Below are 27,537 nucleotides of genomic sequence, written 5' to 3'. Positions count from 1 at the left end.
TCATCCAAAGTAGTGTATATGAAATGTGCCCGCATGTGTGTACACAGGGTCATAAAGTAAAAATGCATCTTCTGTGGGTTGCAGTCCACTGGGTTCAGGGAATTATCTGAGATCTCTTGGCCAGTGAGGCAGGACAACAATCTGGTTGTTACCTCTTCTTTATTAATTTGTTGGATAGGTCTTTTTTTTTTTTTTTTTTTTCTGTGCAGCTTCCTGTTGATACTCTATAAAAATGAATGTCCAGATCTTTCACACTCCAGGTAGGTTATGCCAAGGAAGCACCTTCAGAGGTACCTGTGAAGGGTGCTATCTTTGAGCAGCCCCCTGCCTCTTCACCACACTCTGCTGGCACTGAACTTATGAAAGTTATTTGACCTTTCTGAACTCAGTTTCCTCATCTACAAAATAGGTATAGAAACTATGCTTTTGGGTTGTGGGGATTTTAAAAGATGATGTAGGTGAAGAGCCTTTTTTTTCCTCACCTGTACCCATCTACTTCCAAAGTAATTCGATTCAGTTGGCTAAGACTTTGATTTTTATTCTCTAAACCAGAATTTTCTTAAATAATATATTGGAATCTACCATCATATAATTACTCAGATTTTAATAAATATATCAGGATCTATAAAACCAGCCGCTTCTTCCTCAATTTTTGCTAATGTACTGCCATTCTCATGGTGATAAAACTTCAAGTCCTCTTTGATGCTTTATTAACTCCAAATCCCCTGCATTGTTCCTTAATATCTTCCTGGATTTCCTCTCCTTATATCCCCCATTTAGAATGACCATATCATAAACCTAGCTCACCATGGCAGTCTCTTAATAGATTCTCCCAGACTTGTTTCTCTCCATGTATTCCATGCCTCAAAGAATATTTCCTAAGAAATATTTTGATCTTATAATGATCCTATAAGTAGCTTGGAACTACTGAGTTTTAGGCAGATTAAAAGCAACTTGCATAATATTTGCAGAGTATTTTACCACTGACAATGATTTTAATATACATTATCTCTCAATCTTAACAATAATCCCCATCTCATAGATGAAGAAACTGGGCTTCCCTGACGGCGCAGTGGTTGAGAGTCTGCCTGCCGATACAAGGGACACGGGTTCGTGCCCCGGGCCGGGAGGATCCCACATGCCGCGAAGTGGCTGGGCTCGTGAGCTATGGCCGCTGAGCCTGCGCGTCCAGAGCCTGTGCTCCGCAACGGGAGAGGCCACAACAGTGAGAGGCCCGCGTACCGCGAAAAAAACAAAACAAAACAAAACAAAAACATGGATGAAGAAACCGATGCTCAGAGAAATAACTTGTTCATGTTTTCTATGCTTACAAGTATTTGACTGAAGATTCAAACGTACCTCCTCATCCGATATTTTGAAGCTCCATAATTAGACTTTCAAGGGCCTTCAAAAAATTTCCCAACCTAAATTCTTGCCTTATTCTCCAAGTATGCTAGTATTGCAGCCAAACTGCTTTACTCCTCACCCATTTGCTTTTATTGTTTTCTATCTATAGTTCATTAATTCTTCCCAAGAACCTAGAATGTCTGGCCATATCAACTCCCCTCCACCCACCTCCTATGCCTTATCTCACTGGCATTTTCCCAACCTACTGTCTTTCAAGATTTGGTTCACTTTCAAATATATTTTCTATCTATAGGTTTAAACTCTTCTTATATTTTTAATTGTTTTATTTATAGAATGAATATTTCCAAAACAAACCAGTGCTTTTGAAGGCAAATAGAATCAGCTACTTAGAATCATATACCAAACACCATTAACCATAACCAAGAAATGGAAGGATTATTTTAGGAATTCCAAAGTCCAGCAGAAGAGGGTAAATTAATTCTTGTTGTATATACACTGCGGTTCAGGGGGTGTTCTTATGACTTCCCAGGAATTCTTATGGTTTACAGTTTACAAAACATCTTCAGAAATTTCTAACTCCCCTGGTAACTGGGAGTTAGGCCAGGGAGATACCATCTAAGCATCAGATAAGAAAGCACCATGACTAAAAGTTAGGCAGCTGGCTTAACACCCCAGAGCCAGAAAGTAGAAGAGCCAGGACTTAAACTCAAACGTGCAGACATTTCTAATGTGTATTTTCAGATTCTTACTATGTGCAAAACATAGCCTTGGGCTAGAGAAGCTAGGAGACAAAAAAGTATACGGTGTGGTTTCAACCCTTAAAAAAAAGTCTTTTTTTAAAAAAAATTCAGTTTTATTGAAGTATAACCAACAAATAAAATGGTAAGACATTTAAAGTGTACATTGTGGTGATCTGATATACATTTACATTGTGAAAGGATTCTCCCACCTAGTTAATTAACATCTCTGTCACCAGACATATTTATAGTTTCTGCCCTGAAGGCTTAAATTTAGGAGGGGATAGATTCATTTATTCATTCAGGAGGTAAGCCCTTAACTGATAATTCAGGGGACTAGATAGATAAATGAGACAAATGTCCTGCCCCAGGGTGACATACTTACGCAAATATCACAGATGCTACACAGAATTAGGTCCATTACAAGGCACAATAGAGCACAAAATTGAGAGTAATCAATTCTGTCCCAATAGGGATACAGTAGAAAAGGGTTTATAGAGAAATTGACTCGGAAGTGGAGACTTTAAAGAGGAATGGGTGTTCTCCAGGAAAGCAGGATGAATGGAATTTGTGGCTGAAGGAATAACTGTAGAAGGACAGAAGGGTTCTGAGGAAATGCTTACCAGGTAGAGATAGGACAGAGTGCTCCAGTCTTTAAACTGAGTGAAGTTTATTCTGCCTGACGAAAGTATTTTTGAACAGAAAAGTGATGGTATTGTATATGCATTTTTAATACAAGGCAGAGAAAATAAGTACTATAATTAGAGGTACAAATAATGTCTAAAGGAGCTTGGTGATAGTCCTTTGAAATAAGAGTCTTCCTTCTATATGAATTTTTTAATTTAAAAATAGGTAGTAAGGGGACTTCCCTGGTGGCACAGTGGTTAAGAATCCGCCTGCCATGCAGGGGACACGGGTCCGAGCCCTGGTCGGGGAAGATCTCACATGCCACAGAGCAACTAAGCCCGTGCGCCACAGCTACTGAGCCTGCATGCCACAACTACTGAAGCCTGTGTGCCTAGAGCCCGTGCTCCGCAACAAGAGAAGCCACCGCAATGAGAAGCCTGAACACCGCAACGAAGAGTAGCCCCTGCTCGCCACAACTAGAGAAAGCCTGCGCGCAGCAATGAAGATCCAACGCAGCCATAAATAAATAAAATTTTTAAAAAAATAGGTAGCAGGTATAAATACAGGTAAACAATGAAAGGTCTCCTACTTGTCACCTACCTATCCACCACCCCCACCACTCATTACTAGCCCCAGTAAATTACTAGTTTTAGTTTCATTTGAATCCTTTCACAGTTTCTTTGTATCAAGAAAATCATATAGAAAATATGTTTTAAATGTATCTGCCTTTTTCAGTAAAGAGTATCCGTATGCTACACAGTTCTTCCCCTTGCTTTCCTCACTTAATACGTCTCACCTATCTTTCCATATCAGTCCTCTTAGAGTGTGTGTGTGTCCTCATGCTTTTTCTTTTCTTTCTTTCTTTTTTTCTTTTCTTTCTTTCTTTTTGTAGCTGCAGAATAGCCCATTACGTGACTGTTCCATAATTTATCTAACCAGTTCCCTGCCAATGGACACTTTGTTTTTCATTTTCTGCTATTCCCAACAATGCTACATGAAGTACCAGGTCAAATGTACATGCATTTGGAATTTTGAGGCCCAACTGCTATCATTAAGGGATTCTTATTTTTTCAATATTTTTATTCTCTAGAGTTGGAGCCATTTTAGGGCAGTGACTATTTCTTTTCCATCTTTACTTCCTCGGCTCTGAAGGGAAAGTGCTTAATATATGAATTAATTCCCATATGAAGACACAGTTGGAAAGTAATGAAGGTCATGTCCCTTGAAAAGGAAATAATTGTTCGTGAGCTATAATCACCTCCTCTCATCCCCTTCCCAAAAATGATGGCAAAGAGGACGAGGTAAATGCTGGGTCCAGAGCGCTCTTACCACACCCTGAGAACCAGAGATCACTTTCACCATAAATTTTAGAAAAGGCTATTTCTTACTAAATTCTAAAGCTCTGAAGTATTCATTTTACTACTTTGTCCTTTTTCTGAAGAAGAAAGAATACTTAAAAAGTCTTGTTTGTAATTAAAAAAAAATCTGATGAAAGTAGCAATGTTGCCATGAAAAGACATGGAGGGTCTTCAAAGGTATGTCACTAAGTGAAAGAAGCCAGTCTACATACTGGCATGTATACTCTACATACAAAGGCTACATACATACTGTATGATTCCAATTATGTGACATTCTGGAAAAGGCCAAACTAAGGAAGCAGTAAAGTGGTCAGTGGTTGCTGGGCTGGGGGTCAGGGAGAGGGAGAATAGTCAGAGTATAGAGGAATTTTAGGGCAGTGAAAATACTATGTATAATACAATAGTGGTGGATACACGTTATCCATTTGTCCAAACCCATAGAATGTACAACACCAAGAGTGACTGAATTGTCAACTCTGGACTCTGGGTGATTACCATGTATCAGTGTAGGTTCACTGATTATAACAAATGCACCACTCTGGTACGGGATGTTGTTAAGGGGAAGGCTATGCATGTGTGGGAGTAGGGGTTATATAGGAAATCTCTGTCTTTCCTCCTTAATTTTGTTGTGAACCTACAACAGCTCTAAAAAAAGTTTTAATTAAAAAAATTAGCAGTGTTAATTCTTCTAAAGACTATTTCATGTCCCTTTAACATTATTATTTTGGTTCAAATTAATTTTAAAGAACTTGTTTTAAAAGTTACTTTTAAGAATTTTCTATGTGAATATAGCCTCCAAGCAGTACCATCGACACAGGCCATGTGAACTGGCTTCCTCTCCTGTCCCCTGGAAGGACTGAGTCACAGAGGGTCCTAGTGACTCGTTCAGGTCACTGTTAGTCAGGGTCAGGCCTTGGAGTGGATGAGTATTTCTGACCACACCCACACAATCATAAATACTAGGATTTTTCAAAGCTTTTCTGGACAATTTTCATGTTTCTCTCTTCCAAATTTACCTGAAACCTTATATGTTCCTGGTAAGTGGTTCTAAAACAACTTGTTGGTATCAGGACACTTTTCTTTTAAAGACTAGAGGACTTCAAAAGACTAAAGGCAAATATAAGCTTTGCCAAGTTAGCTTTCCTTTACAGAAAATGCTTCAACACATAATACTATCCTGACACTGTTTTACCTACTCTTCTTTACCCATAATTTGTATGGTGCATATTATGTAAGAAAGTAAACAAATCCTAAAATCCTTAACTTCTGTCTCAATGAGTGTCGTTGAGTTCTTCTCTTCATGTCTTAAGCCAGCTCGGAAGGTGGCTGGGTTTCTCTCCGTACATTCACACATGCAACAGTTGCACTGCTTTTCACAAGTGATTTATTTCGCAACATCTTATAAAATAAACAGGCAGGACAGACATTATTTTCTATATCAAAATGGAGCTGAGGGCTTCCCTGGTGGCGCAGTGGTTGAGAGTTCGCCTGCCGATGCAGGGGACACGGGTTCGTGCCCTGGTCTGGGAAGATCCCACATGCCGTGGAGCGGCTGGGCCCGTGAGCCATGGCCACTGAGCCTGTGTGTCCAGAGCCTGTGGTCTGCAATGGGAGAGGCCACAACAGTGAGAGGTCCGCGTACCACCAAAAAAAAAAAAAAATGGAGCTGAGAGCAACATGGACCTATTCATGTATCTTCCATTTATGCTCAGGAGGCAGACATTTTAATGGAAAAGCAGATGCAGATGTCTGCATACCCCTCCCCTGACAAGGTGGTTAGATTAGTCACAGCCACTCTAAGCCTCAGAGTCCTCAACAGTTAGTTAACTGAGGAGATGAAACCCTTACTTTATTTAGATTGATTTTCTCATGCATCATTATAACCTATAGTTTGATGGCTCATATTCAATATTCCTAAGAGTCTCCGAACAGATTGGCAACAGATTCAAACACAGTTGTAAAACGAATGGTTGAAAAAAATATATATATTAATGGGAGGAAAGAAAGGTAGAAACCATGAGATACAATGACAATAAAGCAATGGTGTATATAAGAGAGTTTCTTACTCGGGGTGCAGGATGACTTCAGGTGGTCCATGACCGCCTGATGTTATATGGAAAATTCTAAATGTATGCACCTGTGTGTATTTTTCTAAGAAGTTCATTCTTCGGGTCTTCAAAAGGGTCTGAAACCTTTCCTTCTCCCCCAAACTGAAGCTGAGGGTGGTTTTTCTCTGAATTCTTTAGTGAGCTGGCTAAACCTTGCTTTGTATCATGAAGACATTTCACATATTGTTTATGTTTAAATTTGCATTCCTCAGCCCATTTAAAAGCTAGACTGAAAACTATTGAGAATTCATTCAAATGGCTTCTCTCAGAAGCATTCATTATGCTCTGTGTTCACTAATTTTTTCTGCCTTAATTTATGCTGATTTTATATATATGATTAACATTCTCCGGACACCAAACTCCTAATTAAATATGCTGAAGTGATTTAGGATTTGAGATTATATTGCAATTATTTGTAGCCAACAGAATTAGTTATCATCTACAAGATTTGTCTAGCTGTTTCCATTGCTAATGAAAGGAGAGGGTCTCCCTCAACTTGGGCAGTTCTGCCTTAACTCTGGCTCTAACTGGTCAGAACCATAAGGTGACCTCAGGAACATCGGCCCTACTTGAGAAGCTTGCAAAGTCACCTCTGAGTTTTTGTTTTATTTTGCCTTCTAATACTCTTCCTGGCAGTCTTGATCCTTAGTGCTTTCTTGTTTTTTCTAGAATAATCTAGAAGTTTTAAAGCACCCTATTATTGACATTATTATATTAATTTTATAAGCATGTTTCAAAGTAAACAAATGTAGTGTTTTTAATAATAAAAATACTATATATTTAAATGTGAAATCTTTGGTAAGCCTTTGAAAATACTGTAGCTTAAAGATAATTTCCAGGGACTTCCCTGGTATTCCAGTGGTTGAGAATCCATCTTGCAATGCAGGGGATGCTTGTTGAATCCCTGGTTGGGGAACTAAGGTCCCACACGCAGCAGGGCAACTAAGCCTTTGTGCCGCAACTACTGAGCCCATGTGCTCTGGAGTCTGTGCGCCACAACTAGAGAGAAGCACACATACCACAACTAAGACCCCACGCAGCCAAAAAAATAATAAATAAATAAATATTTAAAATAAATAATTTTTTTTAAGAAAAAGATAATTTCCAGAATTGGGGGGGGGGGGAATGAGGAGACGGATACGAAGTGTTGATTATACAAGATGAATAAGTCCTAGAAATCTACTGTAGCGCTCTACTGTACAGCATAGAGCCTGTAGTTTACACACACACACACACACACACACACACACACACACACACAGTAATAACAGAGGGCAGGAGGAAACCTCTGGAGGTGATGGATGGGTTTATGGCATAGATTGTGGTGATTTCCCAGGTGTATTCCTATCTCTAAACTCATCAGGTTGTATACGTTAAATATATACAGCTTTTTGCATGTCAATCATACCTCATAAAGTGGTTAAAAGAAAGAGATCATTTCCATTTGTAGAGTGCTTCACAGTTCTTAACACATTCTCTCATGTCCTGCCTTATTTATTTCTCCAAACAACTCAGCAAAGCAGGCGTTACCATCAAGTTTTACAAATAAGGAATCAGGCTCAGAGGCTTTCAGCCCCAAGTCACCTACCTATTCTTGGCAGAGGTCAAAGTCAGGACTTTTGAATCTAGGATGGCCTCACCACATACCATGCCTCTTGATTTTTTTCTTAAGCTCCATTAAAGACAAACCTCAAATATGCATACTCTCGTGTTAATAGATACTGGTAAGTAGAATAGAATAAAATTCTCTAGACCAAGGTTTAGGGTATTATTATTATTTTTTTTGGCCATGGATCCCTGGACAGTTTGGTGATATCCTTCTCCAGATAATATTTATAAATATGTAGAACGAGGGACCCTGGTGACGCAGTGGCTGGGAATCCGCCTGCCAATGTAGGTGACACGGGTTTGAGCCCTGGTCCGGGAAGATCCCACATGCCGTGGAGCAACTAAGCCCGTGAGCCACAACTACTGAGCCCACATGCCACAACTACTGAAGCCCACGTGCCTAGAGCCAGGGCTCCGCAACAAGAGAAGCCACCGCAATAAGAAGCCCACTCACAGCAACGAAGAGTAACCCCCACTCGCCGCAGCTAGAGAAAGCCTACATGCAGCAACGAAGACCCAAGGCAGCCAAAAATAAATAAATAAATAAATATGTAGAACGAAAATACATAGTATTACAAAGGAAACCAAATATTTTAAAATATAGCTATTAAGATATTTTAAAATGTGCAATAACATGATTCTTTATTAAGACATTAAATATCAAGGATGAGTGCAATATCTAGTATAATTTTGAAATAGTGAAAACATAAATGATATCTCAATGTATCTGTAAGAACTGTATGAGGATATGAAAACACTGAATTTCTGTTTGTGACAAAGTACTAACCGCCGTGATTTGTTGCCTACATTCATAATGAAAGGAAATGCTACATTTTACTTAGAGAATACTGAAAATAGAGGTGTAATATTTTTTCCTCGTCCAAGTTCATTGACCCCTGAAGTCTGGACCCTGGGCCTAAGAACCCGCCCTGGACTCCCAGGCCCCTGGTCCATGCTTCCAGTGGGCAGCATCAATCCCTTTTTTCCTTTTTAAACGGCGAGAAGAGCGGCGCTTACCTTCCAGGGTCTCACACTGGACCAGGTTGATGTAGTCCCGCTGGGTCAGGAGGCCGGCTTTGCATCCTCGCACCAGGCCCTCCAGGTAGCCATGGTCCGCGTTGAAGTACAGCTCGGCGCCCTCAAGCATGGGGGAAGCGGTCGCGGCCGGGAGAGGCTGAAAACAGCTCTGCGTTCCTGGCAGACCCCGAGGACGTGCACCAGTCTGAAAAGAGTGCTAGCAGTTCTCCGGAGTTACCGGGAAGCGATCTCTCAGCTGATAGTCGGGGTTTCGTGACTAGTTTCCTCCGCTTTCAGTGGCTTTCAACATCGCCTGCCCAGCCCTGTTTTTACATCAACAGTGAATCAGCTAGATAACCCGAGTGCACCCGGGAGCAAACCCTTGCTGGGAGAGGAGGGTCGTGAGAAGGCGGGGGGCAGGGCTCTTTCCCTGCGAGAGCAAATGGCCCCTTCCCCGCTTTGCTATTGGAACCCTTGCTACAGCAGAACGTTGTGTAAACATTCCTTCCCCATCTGAGCTTCTGAGCTTTCAATTGTAAATTACATTTGTCCTAAGTGTCCTGAGGACTATCAATAAGAAGAAAGAGAGGACTTCTTTTTTTTAAATTAACTTATATGTAAATAGAGCAAACGTGAGCAGGTAGTCTGGAGAACCCTGAGAAGCTAATTCATCAGCACCGTGTTTGTAAAACCAGTGACTAGTAATGCCTTAACCTGGTCAAAGGTTCGTAGCTGCTTCCCTCCCTGCCCCCAGTCGTTAGAGGCAGAGACCAGAAAACAATCCTGGGAGCTGATACACAGTGTTGTGATTCTTAATAATAAGCCACTACCTTTGCAAAATCTGACCCTTTACAAGGCGCTCGTCATTTTCTTTTTCCCATTTGGATCTCAGGATACTCAGACGAGTATCTGGACTGATAGTATTATTACTCAAATCACAAATAAGGAACCAGCTCTCAGAAGTCAGGAGGCAGCTCAAAATGCACAGCTTAATTAAGCCAGGACGTAATTGTGGTTTCATGCTCCCAAAAGGAATGCTTGTTCTCCCTTACACTTAGCTCTAAAATTGTATCAAATATCCTGAACACTATTTTACATATGTAGTATTTCACTTTCATACATATTGTGTCAAATTCTTAATTGAAGTTAAGGTGCCAGAAATTCTCCAGTCTCTTCTCAGTATTTCCAAGACTGTGAGCCATGTGGCAGAGCACTTCTCCCGGGTTCCCTTACCCTGCTACTCTCCGCCCAGGTGCCTCTTCCCAATAAAATCTTTTGCTTTATCAGTACGTGTGTCTCCTCGGACAATCCATTTCCGAGTATTAGACAAGAGCTCACTTTCTGGCCCTGGAAGGGGCCCGTCCCCCTTCCTGTTACAGTTACATTGTGAATTGCAAAAAAATTTGAAGAAATAGTCTTTCAGTATTCAAAAAACTGTTTTATTCAGCAAAGAAGCCACACACATTACATATGACTTCATTGTTTCATTTTTGTCCTACTCATTAATGTAAATAAAAATATCAACCAACAGTCACTGGAACTATACTTGTTTGTCAATTGCAACCATAGGTTGGCTACAGATTCTAGAGTTGAACAAAGATAAATGAAAGCATACTGTGAAAATCAATGAAATATATGGGATTTGTAAGAAAGAGTATTATTTTATTGTTATTTGTAAATTGGGTAATATGCATCCTTTATATCATAAAATTTATGATAAACATATATACATATTTTGGGGAGAGAGCCAGTTGTTAAATATTTAGAGCACAACACAGTCTTCATAGTTTTGCTGAGAACTAGCCCTGAATGTCCACATGCTCAAAAAAGAATGGATTTTGTGTGAGTGTGTGCGAAAAACTTCAGTTTGCCATGTTTTATATTTATAAGCAGACAAGTTCCAATGTTTCTTTAAAATGATAGACATCTACTTTCTCCACTATTATGAAATTAGTGGATGAAGCAGGCAAAGTATTTCCTTTTCTTCACATTACTCTTCTAACCTAGCAAAAGCAAAAATGTCTCATTCCTGCTACAGGTACCTATCAAAAATGAGATCAAACTCATGGGATATGAGAGGAAACGCAGCACAGTGACAATAATCTGGAGCTTCTTTGTAAATGAGTCCTTCTTGTGAAAATGTAATAAAAATGTTCATTTCAGTGTTTAAACTACCAATGATGTTTAGGAGAGTGGGCTTTGGAGTGCGACAGAGTATGAGTTTAAATGACTTCCTCTCTCTGAGTGCCAGTGTTTTCATGTGTAAAATGAAGATAATAACACTCACCTCAGTTTGTTGTAAATATTAAATGAGATACAATCCTTAATATGCTTAGCAGGTGTGGGCTTGTGTGCTAAGAAGCTACTGCAATGGCTTCCCTTCTTCCTCCTGTTACTACAAACTGTAATCCTAATTCTTTAACTACACGGAGTTCCTGAAAGCCAGGAAGAGTATCTTATCATCTTTCTGTCTCTCAAGTGCCTAGTAGCATGCCTTGAGGGCGGGCAGAGACTCAAATAGCTGTTTGCTGGATAAAATTGCTCTTACAGAGTCTTTAGTTCCACGTTTCTCTAGGAAACACTGTATTTGGTAATTGTATCCAAAGAATGAAGGTATTGTGGTTTTGTAGCATGCTATACAAATATATGTATATGTGTATGTATGCTTATCTATGTAGAATATATAGGACTTATTACAAATTTCTGTCAATTTTAAGAGCTCCCAAGAGTCATTAGCTTCGTAGCCATTCCCAGCCAAACAGTCCCTTGGAGTGTCTTTAGAGGCAGTGTTGTGTAGGATACAGTGCTGTGTAGGCCCTCTACACAGTGTTGTGTAGGCCCCCTGGAGTGGGCCCAGGATGCCATACTCAGTGACAAAGTCAAAGGCCAAGTCAAAGTCCTTTTCTAAAGCTATCAGCACTTCAAACAAATAAACTTTAAACCCTTTTATTATGGGACATTTCAAGCTTATATAAATGGAAACAATACTTTATAATTAACCCCCATGTATCCATCACCCTGCTTCAATAATTATTCACTCACGGCCAGTCTTAGTTCAGCTTTACCAGGGATCACGAAGGTTTTTCCCCATAGGGCCAAATAGTAAATATTTTAGCCTTTGTGGGCCATACAGTCTCTGTTGCGACTACTCAACTCTGCCTTTGTAGCAAGAAAGCAGTCATAGATCACATAAACAAATGAGCCTGACTGTATTCCAATAAAATTTTATTTACCAAAAACATTGGATTTCCCTGGTAGTCCAGTGGTTAAGAATCCGCCTTCCAATGTAGGGGACATGGGTTCGATCCCTGGTTGGGAAACTAAGGTCCCACATGCTGTGGGGCAACTAAGACCACGCACTCTGGAGCCCTCCCGCCAAAACTAGAGAGAAGCCCACGTGCCGCAACTAAGACCCGATCAGCCAAATAAATAAATAAATATTTAAACAAACAAACAAAACAGGTGGTGGGCCAGATTTGGTCTGGGCCATCGTTTTTGGCCCTGCTCTATAACATTGCCTACTTCCTCCCTATCCTTAATTATTTACAAGTAAATCCAAGATATCATTTTTTATCTATAAATATTTCAGTTATCTCTAAAAGATAAAAATCCTTTAACAATAATATAATATTGTTACATATACTGTATTATATATTATAATATAATCATGACTCCATTGTACTTGAAGTTATTCCTTAATATTATTTTTTTATTTTTATTTATTATTTTTTTTTTTTTGTGGTACGTGGGCCTCTCACTGTTGTGGCCTCTCCCGTTGCGGAGCACAGGCTCTGGAGGCGCAGGCTCAGCGGCCATGGCTCACGGGCCCAGCCGCTCCACGGCATGTGGGATCTTCCCAGACCAGGGCACAAACCCGTGTCCCCTGCATCAGCAGGCTGACTCTCAATCACTGCACCACCAGGGAAGCCCTATTCCTTAATATTAAATATCCAGTTAATGTTCAAATTTTCTCAGCATAATTTTTTTTACACTTGGCTTGTTGGAATGAGGAGACATTATAATTGGGTTACATGCCTCTTAACTTTCTTTTAGGTACGCCTTCCCTCCCTCTAGCCCTGCTTTTTGTTTAAGACACTTGGTCTCAGGTTCTGGAGAGTTTTTCACAGTTTGGAATTTGCTGATTACATTCTGAGGTGTCACTGAACTTGTTGGTCTATCTCCTGTTATTCCTATAAGTTGGTAGTTAAATCTGGCCACTAGATCCCTTTCATGTTAGATTTTTTGCAAGAACACTTAACAGCAGTCTTGAATGCTTCCATCAGGATGCATGTAACGTATCTCTTTTTTTTTTTTATGTCAGATGCCATTTATGATTACCACTTGGGTCCACTGTTTCATTCAGTCACAAAATGATTATATTTTAGTTTATCATTCCTTCTTCATTTATTAGCTGGAGAACTATATAAAAAGAGACTTTTCAACAACTGTTGGTTACCCTAGTTTACATTTCATATAAGAAAGCAGGATAAAGGCTCAACTCGTTCCATTTACTTACTAGTTTTCCAAATAACAAGTTGGCTCTTAGCATCCTCCAAAAGTGACCAATAAGGGTTGTTTTTCAAAATAAAAAATATTATTATTAACATATGGATTTAAGCATAGTCATCCTGTTTTTTGATATAACCCCAGTAGTCTGACAAATTCCTTGCTTTCTGTAGACAGGCTGTTCCCTACTCATTTTGTTCAATTTTTACCCTGACCTGGAATTGGCTATTTCTCCAAGGAGCTCTGGTTTAACATTGTAGTTCTTAATGAGATTTCGCAGAAAGGCAAAGTCTCCGCACTGGAGTGGGCAGTTCAATTAGTGGTCTGATAGCCCCGCGCTGCTCACTGGAAGCTAAGGTCAGTACATGAAGGTGGCTGATTTCTAAGAGCACATGTGCCCAGTAGAAACAGTGCCTTTGTAGATGGGTTTGTGGTTACCTCTCCTTAACTGTTTTCTCCAGTACTTAAGTTTTCTGGTTAGAACATATCAAAACAGAACAAACCTCCCATATCAGTCCAAAAAAACACATCATGCTGAAAAATTGAGTTTTAAAGTCACATGAACTTAAATTCCGTGTACGTTCTTCAAGTGATTAAAGTGGGCTACAGTGAGAAAACCCAGAAAGCATGTGACTGAATTCAGGACAAGAACACTGCAGGCAAAGCAAGACTGCTCCCTTGACATTGATTCAAAACAGCTATCACATTGCTCAGCCAGAGTGTGTGTACTCCCGGTTAACTCCTTTCTTATAAGCCAGAGTGTTTGCCAACTGTCATCAGCATCACTGACTTTCTGGGCCACTTCAGCATGAAGGATCTCTCGTCTGAGGTTAAAAGTGGGACCATTTATGCTTTGTTGGTTTTGGATAATTTAAAGTTTTAAGGGTGTTTTAATATTTTCTTCTTGCTAAAGAGAATACTAAAAGTACTTCACATGTTGGCTGGTGATGAAATCTGTTTTGTCAGGGATTTGTAATGTGCTGTTTGCCTTAATGATTCAGTTTTTATACTTTATCAAAATTATATTTTTGCTTTTATATGTTAATTAAGGCTGGACCTGATACAGTATGTGTCTTCCTTCATAATAGCTTATTGTTCTTCAGTGACCCTATTTAATTTCTTACCACAAAATCTGTTTTAGGGCAAAAAATTTAATCTGATTAGAAAAGTACAAAAAACAATCATCACTCATAATACTTAGATAAAATATTTATGTAAGTATAACTCTAAAGCAAAGGTAAAAAGTTCAAAACCCTGGGCTTCCCTGGTGGTGCAGTGGTTGAGAATCTGCCTGCTAATGCAGGGGACACGGGTTCGAGCCCTGGTCTGGGAGGATCCCACAGGCTGCCGAGCAACTAGGCCCGTGAGCCACAACTACTGAGCCTACGGATCTGGAGCCTGTGCTCTGCAACAAGAGAGGCCGCGATAGTGAGAGGCCCGCGCACCGCGATGAAGAGTGGCCCCTGCTTGCCACAACTAGAGAAAGTCCTCACACAGAAACGAAGACACAACACAGCAAAAAAATTAATTAATTAATAAACTCCTGGGGCTTCCCTGGTGGTGCAGTGGTTGAGAGTCTGCCTGCCAATGCAGGGGACACGGGTTCGTGCCCCGGTCCGGGAAGATCCCACATGCCGCGGAGCGGCTGGGCCCGTGAGCCATGGCCGCTGAGCCTGCGCATCCAGAGCCTGTGCTCCGCAACGGGAGAGGCCACAACAGTGAGAGGCCCGCGTGCCGCAATTAAAAAAAGACCAAAAAACCCCTTCTACCCACAACATCAAAAAAAAAAAAAAAAAAAGGTCAAAATCCTGTTTATTTAAAAAGATTAGGGGCAGTAATTTACTTTAATCCAAATTCTATATTCTGGCTTGCAGAGAAACGAATATCTACCTGAGAAAGATGATTATTTTCCCTCATATTTTGTTTAGTCTTTATCGTTTTCTGCTCTGCTTACCAGGGCAATGCATACTTTTTGCAAAAATTTTAACTATTACAGCAATGCATGATATGAAAGTCCCTCTAAAACCACTCTGAAGAGATAACCACTAACAATAGTTTGGGGAACATTGAAAGAATGTTATTTAAACTCCAAGATATTTGCTGCTCATGGTGCCAGGATTAATTTTTCAAAGGGTCATTTTGGTTTTGAACCACAAGGGGTCATCATAACATTACAGCAAGCACCTTTTCACTTAATTTACCCGTCAAAGAACAATTCAACAGAGTAAATCTGAAGGCTTTATTCAACAATTCATGAACCAGGAAGCATCCCATCTGGTAACTACAAGAGCACTCCCAGGAGTGGTACAGGCAGAAGGTTTTTATAGAAAGAAGGGTGGGGAGAGGAAGTCATTAGTAAAAGAAAAGAAAGGATTATTTTGGGCCAGGACAACTTATTTTTGGAGGGAAGAGACCCAGAGGGTTTTATCATGCAGCATGCGTCTTCTTCCTTTGGGATGGGGGGTGGGGGTGGGGTGGGGAGAAGGCCAACATGCTGACTAGAAAATTCCGACTGCGTGATTAAGATTACATTTCTGAGGCAGGTTGAAACTGCAGTTAGGTTAGCTATGAAATCTAGGTGGTATCATGGGCTTTAGCAAAAGTGGTGCTGTTTGGGGCCTGTGGTTTTTCTCTTTAACATACATTATCTATAAATTTTTCATTTAAAAAAGTCGCACTGCAGCTTCCACAAGTGACTTCCTGTTGTATATGTTAGATGTTTTTGGACATCTCATTAAGTGCCAAGGTATTCTCCTACTTCCTCTCTCTTGAAGGCTCACCAAACCATCACTGGTCTTCACCATAATGCAAGCCCTTCTTTTCTTCCTCCTAAATAGCAATTTTTTAAAAATGTTTTCATCTGTTATTTCACAGTCTGGTTCCATTTACCCTACATGTTCACTGCAACTTTTCTTGTTTTAAGGGTCTGTAAACAAAAAGAACAGAGTGTCTGTTGTTTATCATCCAGTTACACAAAGGGATAAGTTGCCCTGCAGTTACCCACCGACTCTATGCCCTGAATTTGCAGTCACCCACTGACTGTACGCCCTGAATTCAGGGAATTCAGGATGGCAAAAACAGGATGAAGCATTCTGTGTTTAGGATTACCGTCCCTAGATGGTTAAGATGCATATCTAAGGAAGAATTTCAGTGACTCCAGATTCTTGCACCTTCCCATACATAGAAAAGCGCTAAACTCATTGACGTGAGATGTCTGCTTCTGTGATTAGCAATAATTTCTTACCAACATGTACGCATCACTACATGTATTCCCCAGCCCCAAATTCATATTTATACTGGCTCTTCCCCTACCTCTTCAGAGCAGTACCTCAGAGCTATCTGAGAGGCTGTCTCCAGGCTATAGTCCTCAATAAGGTTCCTAAATAAAATAAAACTGAGCTTTCTCCGCTGCTGCCCTTCGCACAGCTTCCCGCTGGACTCGGCAGTTCGTTGAACTGCACACGAACTTGCCCGCCCGCCGCGTGCCCGCGGGCCCGGAGAAGCGGCTGTGCGCGGCCACTGCTGCCACCCTGGGCAAGCCTGAGGACGTGAGCATGGGCCGGGGAGCACGGGGTGGGAGGAGGTTGACTGACCTGGGTCGGAATCTGTCCCCGCCCCGGCTCCCCAACCGTGAGCCCGACCCTTCCGCGCCCGCCCGCCCCGCCGCCCGCCGAGTCTGACCTCCAGCTCTCTGTGACCCCGCGGCCCCGCATCCGTTCCGTGTCGCCTTGCCTAGTCAGGACCCCGACGTGACCTCCAGTAACCCCGGCCGGTGCCCCCAGCTTTAATCCCTTGGGGCCCGCGCATCTCCACCCCGCGCTCCCGCACTCCACGCGCCCCGGTCCTCAGCTCGATCCCGGCCTACGCCGGCTTCAGGTTAAGCTTTCGTGTCCCTGCAGCGCGTGAACTTGACAGTGCGGTCTGGCCTGGCCACAGCGGTGAACGACTTGGCGGATCCCGGCGCGCAGCTGCTGGTCTCCTCCATCGGTGTGATGGGCACACCGCCTCTTCGAGTTCCTTACCAAGGAGCTGGAGCTGGCCCAGGACTGGTGCTTAGGGGCAGGGAGAGGACCCTCTTGGGACTGCTGCGCGGCCGGGAGCAGGGATCCCACCTCAGGCCCCTCCTAAGTTTGGGGAAAAAATAAATTTCTCACCCTGTGCAAGAAGGATCTGGTGCCCCAGGGCCCATTGACCCCTTGCCCCCCCACCCTCCGTGGTGCAGCCACTTTCAGAGTGGTGGTGGAATTGAATGAATTCCTGGCTCTGCAGTGGTTCCTGTGACACCTGGGTAAGGTGTGGCCTCTTGGACCTCAGTGTTTCCATCTGTGAAGTGGGAAGGCTGTCTTTAACCACTCCCTGGGGGCACTGCATGGGATGGCACTATACCGTACTTGCCCTGGCACCTGGCAGGGTGGGATGTTGTTACCCTGACAAAACCAAAGCCAGTTATCATCTGCCTTCAGACTTCTCCACATCTTAGGAAAACAGGAGTAATTTTCTAGAACTTCTCCAAGCAGGTCAGGAGGAATTTTGGGTATGTTCTGAGGCTGGGACTTTTGGGTCCCATGTAAGGTTCCCAGGAGGGCCACGGAGTAGTGGAAAGAGCATTGGACTGAATGTCTGGAGACCTGGGTTCTGGGTCCCGAGCAGCTGGGGGATCCAGACAAACCCGGAAATGAACCATCTCTGGTTTGTACCCTTCTCTTCTGTGAATAGAGAGGCATGGATTAAATGATTCCCAAGAAGCCCCTACGGCTCCCAAACCTGGGATTCTGTGGCAAGGTTAACATTTCTTCCCGGGTGAAAAATATTCCTGAGCCAAGTCCATGCCTACGAAGTACTAAGTGCATGAGAAGCTTGAAAGAACCTTCCAGAATGGAGCCTTCATTGGCCCAGAAAGGCTGGTGAAGAATGGTCACTTCCGGGGCGGGAGGGGGCTCAGACCTGGTCCTCAAGCTGGGGAGCGATAATAATTCTAACAATGATAAGTAATGCGTAATTTACCACGTGCCAGATACTCGATAGGTAACTCACATGCATGATTCCATTTGATCCTTAGAAGTTTTGTCCCCGTGTCCACACCCCTCATGCGGACATGCCATCCCCATGAGGTAGATACCTCCATTATGCCTATTTACAGATGGGAAAACTGAGGTTGTCACATATACCTCCTTGGCCCCAGGTTATCCCAAGTATCCTGTTTCTTCACAAAGAACTTCCTGTCACTTCTGTGAGAGAGGCACACTCACTCCACAGATATTATGGGGGTGGGGGTGGGGGTGGGAGTCACCCTGTGCTTGGCCTTCTTAAGCCAGGCTTTGCAAAAACAGGTGGCTGGAGCACTGCACATGTCCCCAGGGGGCCTGCGGTTTGGAAGAGAGAGGGTTCCCCTGTGAGCCCACAGACGGCATACAGTGACCATGGAGGCTGCCGTGTTGAGAGTCTGTCCTGGGAGGGTGATGATGATGTGCAGTCACCATCCCATCCCTGACATGCCCACTGCCCTGTTGGGGGTTGTTGGGAGAGCATTAATGGGGTGAGGCAGGCTTGCAAAATGCCTGGGGGCTAAGGCAGGCTGGCCTGGGAGCCCATGGTGGGTGTGCATGTCTCCGGGTCTTGGAATGTGAGGCATTAACGCAGGAGCTGATGACATCTTTTTCTCTGTCCCCTGAAGGATCATTATCTGCTTTCTTCCCCTGGATCCCAGGCAGATTGGCAAGAATGGGACAGTTGTGACTTTTTTGTGATTGGCATGGAGGGTGTCCAAGGCATCTGTGAACTGGCAGCCCCTTCCAGAGAGGCCTCCTGGCAGAGTGAGGGCCTGGTGGATACCAGCTTCTGGCACCCCCATGTGCAGACATGCCTGTGACCTGTCAGTTCTCTTCCCCATCCTCATGGCAAATAAACGAAGAGAGCTTTGTCTCTCAAACATGAAAAACTAAAAAATAAAATAAAATAAACCTGAAACTTAGTGCTCTTAAGCTGTGTGTGTGTGTGTGTGTGTGTGTGTGTGTGTGTGTGTGTGTGTTTTCTTTTCAGTCGACAGTTTCATAAGAGATGTTCTGTGGGGGTAAAGAAAAGCTCTGTGAAAAAACAGGTTAGATAGTACATCCCACCCTGGACAAAGTGCATGTTAACATACTGAAGTCGCTGGGCAGTCCTTTGGTGATCAGAGCCACTTAACTTTAAAACAGCATTTTCCAAACAATTGATTGGACAAAGACTCCCTTCGTTTGGGCAATTAATGTCTTTAACAACCTGAAGAAGTAGTATTCTTTGGAATAGTATTTGAGAAATTCTGATTTATAACATTAATTTTAAAAAGCTATAAAACTCGTATATCATACTATTGTATAAATATTCACGTTTCACTTGAAGAAATTATATATTTTTGAATTCACATGTATTTTATAATGTAATAACCTTACAATGTTTTCTTCTGCCCTCCAAATGTTTCTCATTTTTATTTTTTTCTGTCTATTTATTTATTCATTTTCGGCTGCATTAGGTCTTCGTTGCTTCACCAGGCTTTCTCTAGTTGTGGCTTTCTCTACTCTTCATTGCAGTGCGCGGGCTTCTCACTGCGGTGGTTTCTCTTGGAGCACGGGCTTTAAGCGTGCAGGCTTCAGTAGCTGTGGCACCGGGCTCAGTAGTTGTGGCTCATGGGCTCTAGAGAACAGGCTCAGGAGTTGTAGTGCACGGGCTTAGTTCCTCGGCGGCATGTGGGGTCTTCCCGGACCTGGGCTCGAACCCGTGTCCCCTACATTGGCAGGCGGATTCTTAACCACTGCACCACCAGGGAAGCCCTATTTTTTTCTATCTTGATGGCAGAGATCCCAGGACCTGTCTTGCTACAGCAGTAAGCTTGTGTGGTAATTACATGAACTAATGATGGAAAATTCACCAGTGGGAATAATAAATGGCATTGTTATGCTGAGAATACTGTTTCTATTAGAAAATATGAACTAAGAAAAATGAATTGTTAGGTAGAAAGGTGATTTTACATTATTATAGAGGTCATTATTATACATTATATTTACATTATTAAAGATGTCACAGAAGAAAGATTTGTAATCAGAGAGAGTTTTATACAAACAAACCTTATAGTCTTAGAATAGGAAGGGATATTATCAGAGATAATTTGATAGAATGTCATACCAACTGAAGAAATAAGGAGGAATTCGTGGCTTTTTGTGTCTAATCATTAAAGAATCTGAAAAAGAAATTTCTTGATTTAAGAGTTCTCCAAATGCTACATATAATAGAATTGTAAAACATATTGAAAATTATAAAGAACTTAGGAACATCAAAAACAGCCTTCTTACCTCAAAGAAAGGGAGACCCAACTTCAAAAAGTTAAGTAATTTTTTTTAAAAACAGAAGTTACAAATCAGTAATTGCAGATCTGGAGATAAAACAAAGATATTCTGACTCTAGGTTTATGATTAATTCTACTATTTAAAAAGTGATTTATAAACTATTCATAGTTTTATACAAATATGAGGTTATTACTGGAGTGACCTTAGAGCTGTATTCTGAAATGGGATTATTCTTTAGGAGGGAAATACCTGTACTTCTCCATTTCAACCACTAGATAGCAGGCTACTGAATAAAACACAATATGGGATTTCATAGGTCTAGAGTGGTAAATAGGGTCAATGAGAAGAATGGGAAATTGCAAAGTCACAAAAGACAGGAAGTTATAAAGATTTGGATGAGTTGGTATTTACTTGAGGAGAATGAGGCCGAAACTTTCCCCTACTTCTAACACAGTGAGAGCCAGGTCTAATGACTCTTGAACCCTGAGATATAATTTGCTTTGATGATCTCAAATGGGTAGAAAATGAGAAACTGTTCAATCAAAAATACAAAGGCTGGGCTTCCCTGGTGGTGCAGTGGTTGAGAGTCCGCCTGCCGATGCAGGGTATAGGGTTCGTGCCCCCTTCCGGGAAGATCCCACATGCCGTGGAGCGGCTAGGCCTGTGAGCCATGGCCGCTGAGCCTGAGCATCCGGAGCCTGTGCTCCGCAACGGGGAGAGGCCACAACAGTGAGAGGCCTGCGTACTGCAAAAAAAAAAAAAAAAAAAAAAACAGAGGCTGATTACACCGTGCATTTCAACATCACAGTGTATCCAAAGTAGGAGTCCTGTGTGAGTTCGATGCAAAAGGCAGAAACAATAAAGGAAAAAATTAAAAGACTTCTCTCAAATATTTAAAATATCTGTGTTGAAGGGGATGGTGGTGGCTCATCCCATGTCCACCACACAGTGGGACTGAATATTCAATAACAAAAGAATATTTAATTAAATTGTGGAATATCTACACGATGGAATGCTGGTTAGCCACTTAAAATCATCTTTTAGATATTTTTTTTTGACACGGGAAATAAGGATACTGATCGGTGGAAAAAAATTACATTGAATTATATATACCATGATATTTTTAGGAAATAACAATATACAAATATGAAAATAAAGGTATTTTATATACGTCCATAAATTAAAGTTATTATTAACAGTCAACTTTCTTTTTGTGTTTTCAAAAAGGTTGTGCTAATCACGTATTATCTCTGAAATTGGAAAACAACAAAACTAAACATTAACAGAAGGGTTGGTAAAACACCTCCTTTGCCATAATCAGTACCTGATGCTCCCCTGCTGTCCACTGTCCAAGCCATTCAGAGCTTGCCCAGCGCTCTCGCTCCCTCTCTCTCTCTCTCTCTCCCCTTCTCCTGGTGCTGGCTACCTCATATCTGTTTTCCCTGGAGATGATGACACTTGGGTGGGTCTATGAATTTACTGTTTAGGTGCCCAGTTTTGCCATTTATGAGCAATAGCACTGAATATGGTTATGATTCTTTGATTTAAATTTTAATGACTTTTACATTTGAATGTCTAAAACAATATTTTCAAATTGTGGTTTACAGACCACTTTACACTGGTTTGTTAAAAATGCACTTCTTGGTCTTTTTCCCAGGCTCAATGAATCTAAAATTTTGGGAATAGTGTTCTGGAATTTACATTTTTAACTATCTCCCTGAGTTTGCCTTTTTGTGTTTTTAATTAACGTTTATTTATTTATTTAATTTTGGCTGAGTTGGGTCTTTGTTGCTGCGCGCGGGCTTTCTCTAGTTGCGGCGAGCAGCGTCTACCCCTCATTGCGGTGCGCGGGCTTCTCATTGCGGTGGCTTCTTTAACTGCGGAGCATGGGCTCTAGGCACACGGGCTTCAGTAGTTGTGGCTCGCGGGCTCTAGAGCTCAGGCTCAGTAGTTATGGCACGCGGGCCCAGTTGCTCTGCGGCATGGCATGCGGGATCTTCCCGGACGAGGGCTCGAACCCGTGTCCCCTGCATTGGCAGGCGGGTTCTTAACCACTGCACCACCAGGGAAGTCCCGTGAGTTATTTTTATGCACATTATAGTTTGAGAACCTTTGGTAATGGCTGAGATCAAGCATGAGAAAAATGAGATAAAAATATAAAACTAGTGAACGCACTTAAAGTCTGAATATAAAAAAAAAATAAAGTCTGAATATTTATCAAACTCCACATCTGAGCTATTTTTCCAGCAGATGCTTATATATTCAATATTTTTAAAGGCACAAACATATAGGGACAAACTAATAACAATAATTTTAATAATCTAAGCACTCCCCCACCACCCACCAAAAATTTACTACTTCATGAAAGCACCCAGTATGTATGTGGCAATTGAAGTGAATAAACCAAGAAGCAATGTCTTAAAAAATAAAATGAAACAAAACAGCATTTCAGAAATAAAGCTTCACATAATGGAGGAATAAATCTGGATTTAAACATTCTCTGCTATTCCTGACGCCAAATGGCACCTGACAAATTTGGACACCAGAGGAGTTGATGACAGGGTGAAGAGATTAAGTCTTGAAAGCTTTCACAGCTGGCTTTTCAGCTTGACCATGGGCTCCTCTTGGGCACAGGGCTGTGTCCCACATTCTGAGACTAACATGTGGAAGGAAACTGTGACCTCCAATTTCAATCCATAGCAGGTTTCTCCAAAATGTTGGAGAGAGAAAATTGGTCACAGACTAACAGTCAGAGAGAAAAGCATTGCAAGGATGCAGTTGATGGTGTCCTAGGAAGAGAAAGCTATTTCCCTGGAGAGAAAGGCTTGTATGGGAACAACAGATATAAGAGAAGTATCAGGTTGTGGAAATGCCCCGAAACCACAAGTCAATCAAAAACCAAGGTTCTTTTCTCTGTTAACTTTTTTTTATAGAGTCTTGCTTGAATTAAACATGGCAGCATGGAAATCCAGGGCATGTTTCAGTAAATTGTAAAAAATGTTGATTTATTTAGGTTAGAAATCAGTCTCTAAGCAACTGGTTTTTGAAATGTTTATGAAAACTGTGCAAATATTTTGGGAATAAAAGTTTTGATTTTTGTTTGTTAAAATGCTCATTTAAAAAGAGTTCATCTAAGTATTCAAATATGGTTTTCTTTTCATAACAATTGTCTTGATACTTGGTTATCTGTGGCAGTCATGAGAATTGCACCTTGAGAACCTCCTACTAGAGGAAGCTGACTTACTGAGGGACAGCCAACTGTGCATTTTCGCAGAGGTAACCTCTCTGATGCCCAAGTGTGGTGGGCATACTCAGACCTATTATTGAGAGACAGGGGATGCTTCTCAGCTCACTTTGTTAAAGTTTGAAAGCTATTAAATTCAGGGGAGATTTGTTATAAAACAAGAGATAACTAATACAACCCCTTAAAGCCATTTACTTATGTTAGTTTTTAGTGTACTATGTAGTTATTATATATAATATATTACAATAATGATATTTATTGGGCATTTATAATGTTCCAAGTACTGTTCTAATTGCTTTACATGAATGGAGTTATTCACAGCAACCCTATGACATTTGTGTTATTATTATTTCAAATTCATAGATAAGAAAGCTGGAGTGATGGAGAGGCTAGGTAACTTTCCTAAGGTCACAGCACTGGTAAGTGGTGTTAACGGGACTTGAACTTGGAAGTCTACTTTCAGAGCCAAGCTCTCCTGAGGTGACAGTCAAGCTGTCACCTGGGGCTGTAGTCATCTCGAGGCTCAGCTAGTGGTGGAGAATCTGTTCCCAAGTTCAGTCACATAGTTGTCAGCAAGTCTCTGTTCTTGCTGTTTGATTTTTGGCAGGAGGCTTCCTTCCGCACCATGGGAACTTATCTCATTAGTGAGATTACAAATGAGATCATACTATATAGAGTTTGGTTTTTTTACCCCACCCCGAAATATATTGTAAATATTTTTCCATGTAACTAAATCTATTTCTAATCATCATTTTTTTTTAAGGTTTGGATGCAAATTGTCAACTTGAAAAGGCAGATGCTTTTAGGCAAATCAGCTAAAATATCATGGAAATACTCTCACTTTATCTTCTTTGATTTATGCACAATATCAGGGAAACTTCACTCATCAGTTGGCTGTCGACTTCTTTGAGTCATTACTATTAAAAAAAGCAAAATTTGTGTTTTTTACTTGACAGCAGAGATCTTACCTGCAATTTATTATTATATACTAACATTTATCTTCTTTTTTTGCAATTATAAGATAACTTATAAAACTTGAAATTCTACAAGAGCTAAATATTCTATTTTTCAGTGCTAAATGTAGAGCTATGCAAATTAACAGGAGTGATTCACTACTATAGTGGAGACAAAGTATTTTCAGTAATTGAAAATTTCTTACTGACTTGTCTGAATTATTATGTTTTTTTGGTGTTATGATAATGAAAAATAGTCTGCCAAGGGTAGCAGGAACATTTCTCTCATCTCTGAGTTTCACACGAAGGCATCCTACTTAGAGGTTCTTTATTATTGGTTTATGAGAAGAAAGCTCAGAGAGGAGCTTTGCACTGTTGGTTCCACATTTCACTTTGTATGTGAAATTGGCTTAAAAGAGCCCCATACTAATTGTCTTTACAAACACAAACCCTACACCTTGGGGAAAAGGAAGTCAATAAGATGAACACCTACACCTTCAAACTGATGTTTCAGGCATGAGAAAATTAATCCCAGTAGGTGGAATCTAAAGAAAAGGAAAACTTGAAAAACAACAACAAAATTGCAGCTATTCCAAGAAAAACTCATTCCAAATGAAGCAAATTCTTCATTTTTATCTGTTAAATATGCCATTTGGTTATATTTTTTTCTTCTTAATCTAAAGAAGAGAGTATAGAATTGTAGGGCTTCCCAGTGTATCACTCCTTGAGACCTCCCTAATTTTTTGCGTTGCTCTTTCTTTCACTGAAATGTACTAACTACTTACAATAGAATAGAATACAAAAATTCATAATATTTTTCTATTTTCCACCAATATTATTCATGTACAAGAGAAATGAGTTTTCCCTAAATGATAGTCTAAGTCTTTAATGAGTTTTAGATTTGGCATAATTCTGTAAATCCTTTCAGTGCAATATTCTTTAGGGACTGGATTATAATTTGTTGAGTATATCTTTCACACACCAAGTTACTTAGTTGACTCAATTTATGACATATAAGCCAGAGTGTTATTCTAGGAAGTTCCTATGGGTTCAGAATCTCTATTGCCTAGGACTCAATGTGCCCTTCTAACTCTGTTATTTAAAAACTGGGTATAGGAGGGAACCCAGCACTGAGTGATTGGAGCTATGCGTTACGTATTGTTTTGAACATTATGGCTGACTAATGAGAATTTATGACTTTGGGGTAATAAGTGGGAGCTGAGGATGAGGTAAGTTTTTTTTCTTTAGAAACTGGAGGTTCAATTTATTTAATACTCTTCAGAAAACACCACTAGAGTAAAGTTTAGCGCAGAATCAGATGTTTAACACCATTTTCATTTCTTCAACTGGTGTGAGTGTTACAGGAAGCCATTTATAGGCACTAAACACAAGGACATAAAAATAAAAGTTCATTTAAAATGGGCCTTAAGTCTAAAACTTACTTGAACAAATTTATTACTTCAATTAGGATAAAATATATAATTTAAATAACTATAAATAATTAATGTGTAAATAGCATGTGGTCCCAAACAGTGTTTGCGTGGTCTCCAAAACAATGAGGCAATTACGCACAATAAAGAGAAATACACACAGGAGACCCTGCAGTAGGATGCTATTCTACACGTTACTGATCCTTTTGGAGGGGTTTGTTGGGCTAAAAGAACACACTGAAGATGTGTGGTTAACATTTTAACATTTTAAAGCTTGGTGAAAACCCTTAAAAGTTTCGAATGCGTAAGTAACTTTTGTCTCCTGGAACGGAATTTATATTGTCAACAACACTTCCATTTAATTGTTGGTGCTTTCCAAAAGAGAACTAATCAGTGGTTTCTATTTACTGTTTTCATTTCTAAAGAGCTTAAAAACCAGTGTTTGTTTTAGACAATTTTCAAGGAAAATTCAGGCTTAGCAGGAGGCTCTTGACAAAGCTCTCCCTGCTGGGTGGCCAGCTGCCTAGAGGGACTGCCTTGCGGGACTGAGGCAGGCCGTCACCGCTGCCCAGGGCCAGGATTCACTGTAGACGCTTCCTATCTGCTGGGCCGCATGCATCCTCACAGCCCTGTGCTCCCTGAACAGGAGAGCTTGCTCTTTCAGCAGCACCTGAACGTTTTACTTCTCTCCATCTCCTCCCTTTTCTTCTCTTTTCCATTCTGCTTATTTTGCCTATTCTGAAAATTAGTTAAAAACTTGCGACACAAAAGCATGAATTCTTCACCTGCTTACAACCAACTTTCTCTCTTTGTTTCCCAGTACCTGGCGAATCTTGAGGGTTCTTTTTCATGAAAAGTCTACTATTTGGCACTTAAGCTCCCTTTGCAGGATGGGCTCATTTTCTCTAAGCTAAATCCAAGTCGTGTTTTACATTTTCCTTCAAAATACACTTCTTCTGGGCAAATCCATGACTAATTGACTCACCACAGATGGTCTCTGTTAAGCCAAACTAAACATTAAACAAAATTAGAAAGGATATGACCATTGAAAGAGCACTAGACTGGGAGACTTGGCCCTCACTTCTGGCTCCTCAACCTCTGAGGGGTACCTGATCTTGACGTGCCTGGCTGGTTTTGACTGAATTTCACTCCCCACACATCAATTATATAAAATTTATCAATGTAAATTATACATAATCAATATATTGATATCTGACCAATACATAAAATATCATTTACTAAAACGATATGTATAACATATA

At 40.9% G+C, this 27,537-nt stretch overlaps 1 protein-coding gene and 1 pseudogene across 1 annotated transcript in view; one reads left to right on the top strand and one right to left on the bottom strand.

Moving 5' to 3' along the window:
* ATP6V0D2 (ATPase H+ transporting V0 subunit d2) overlaps positions 1-9,065 on the bottom strand; it is a 48,278-nt gene extending 39,213 nt beyond the window's left edge. Inside the window, exon 1 of the mRNA XM_060035199.1 lies at positions 8,824-9,065. Within this exon, the coding sequence (XP_059891182.1) occupies positions 8,824-8,953 (130 nt within the window). The 5' untranslated portion in view covers positions 8,954-9,065. The remainder of the gene's footprint in view (positions 1-8,823) is intronic.
* A 6,755-nt stretch (positions 9,066-15,820) lies between these two features.
* Positions 15,821-19,076, top strand: LOC132440306 (D-dopachrome decarboxylase-like; annotated as a pseudogene).
* The last annotated feature ends 8,461 nt before the right edge of the window (positions 19,077-27,537 follow it).

The sequence above is a fragment of the Delphinus delphis genome, chromosome 17 (assembly GCF_949987515.2).
Source record: "Delphinus delphis chromosome 17, mDelDel1.2, whole genome shotgun sequence".
NCBI lineage: Eukaryota > Metazoa > Chordata > Mammalia > Artiodactyla > Delphinidae > Delphinus > Delphinus delphis.
Note: the sequence above shows the minus strand (reverse complement) of the source record. Positions and strands in the feature narration are given on the sequence as shown.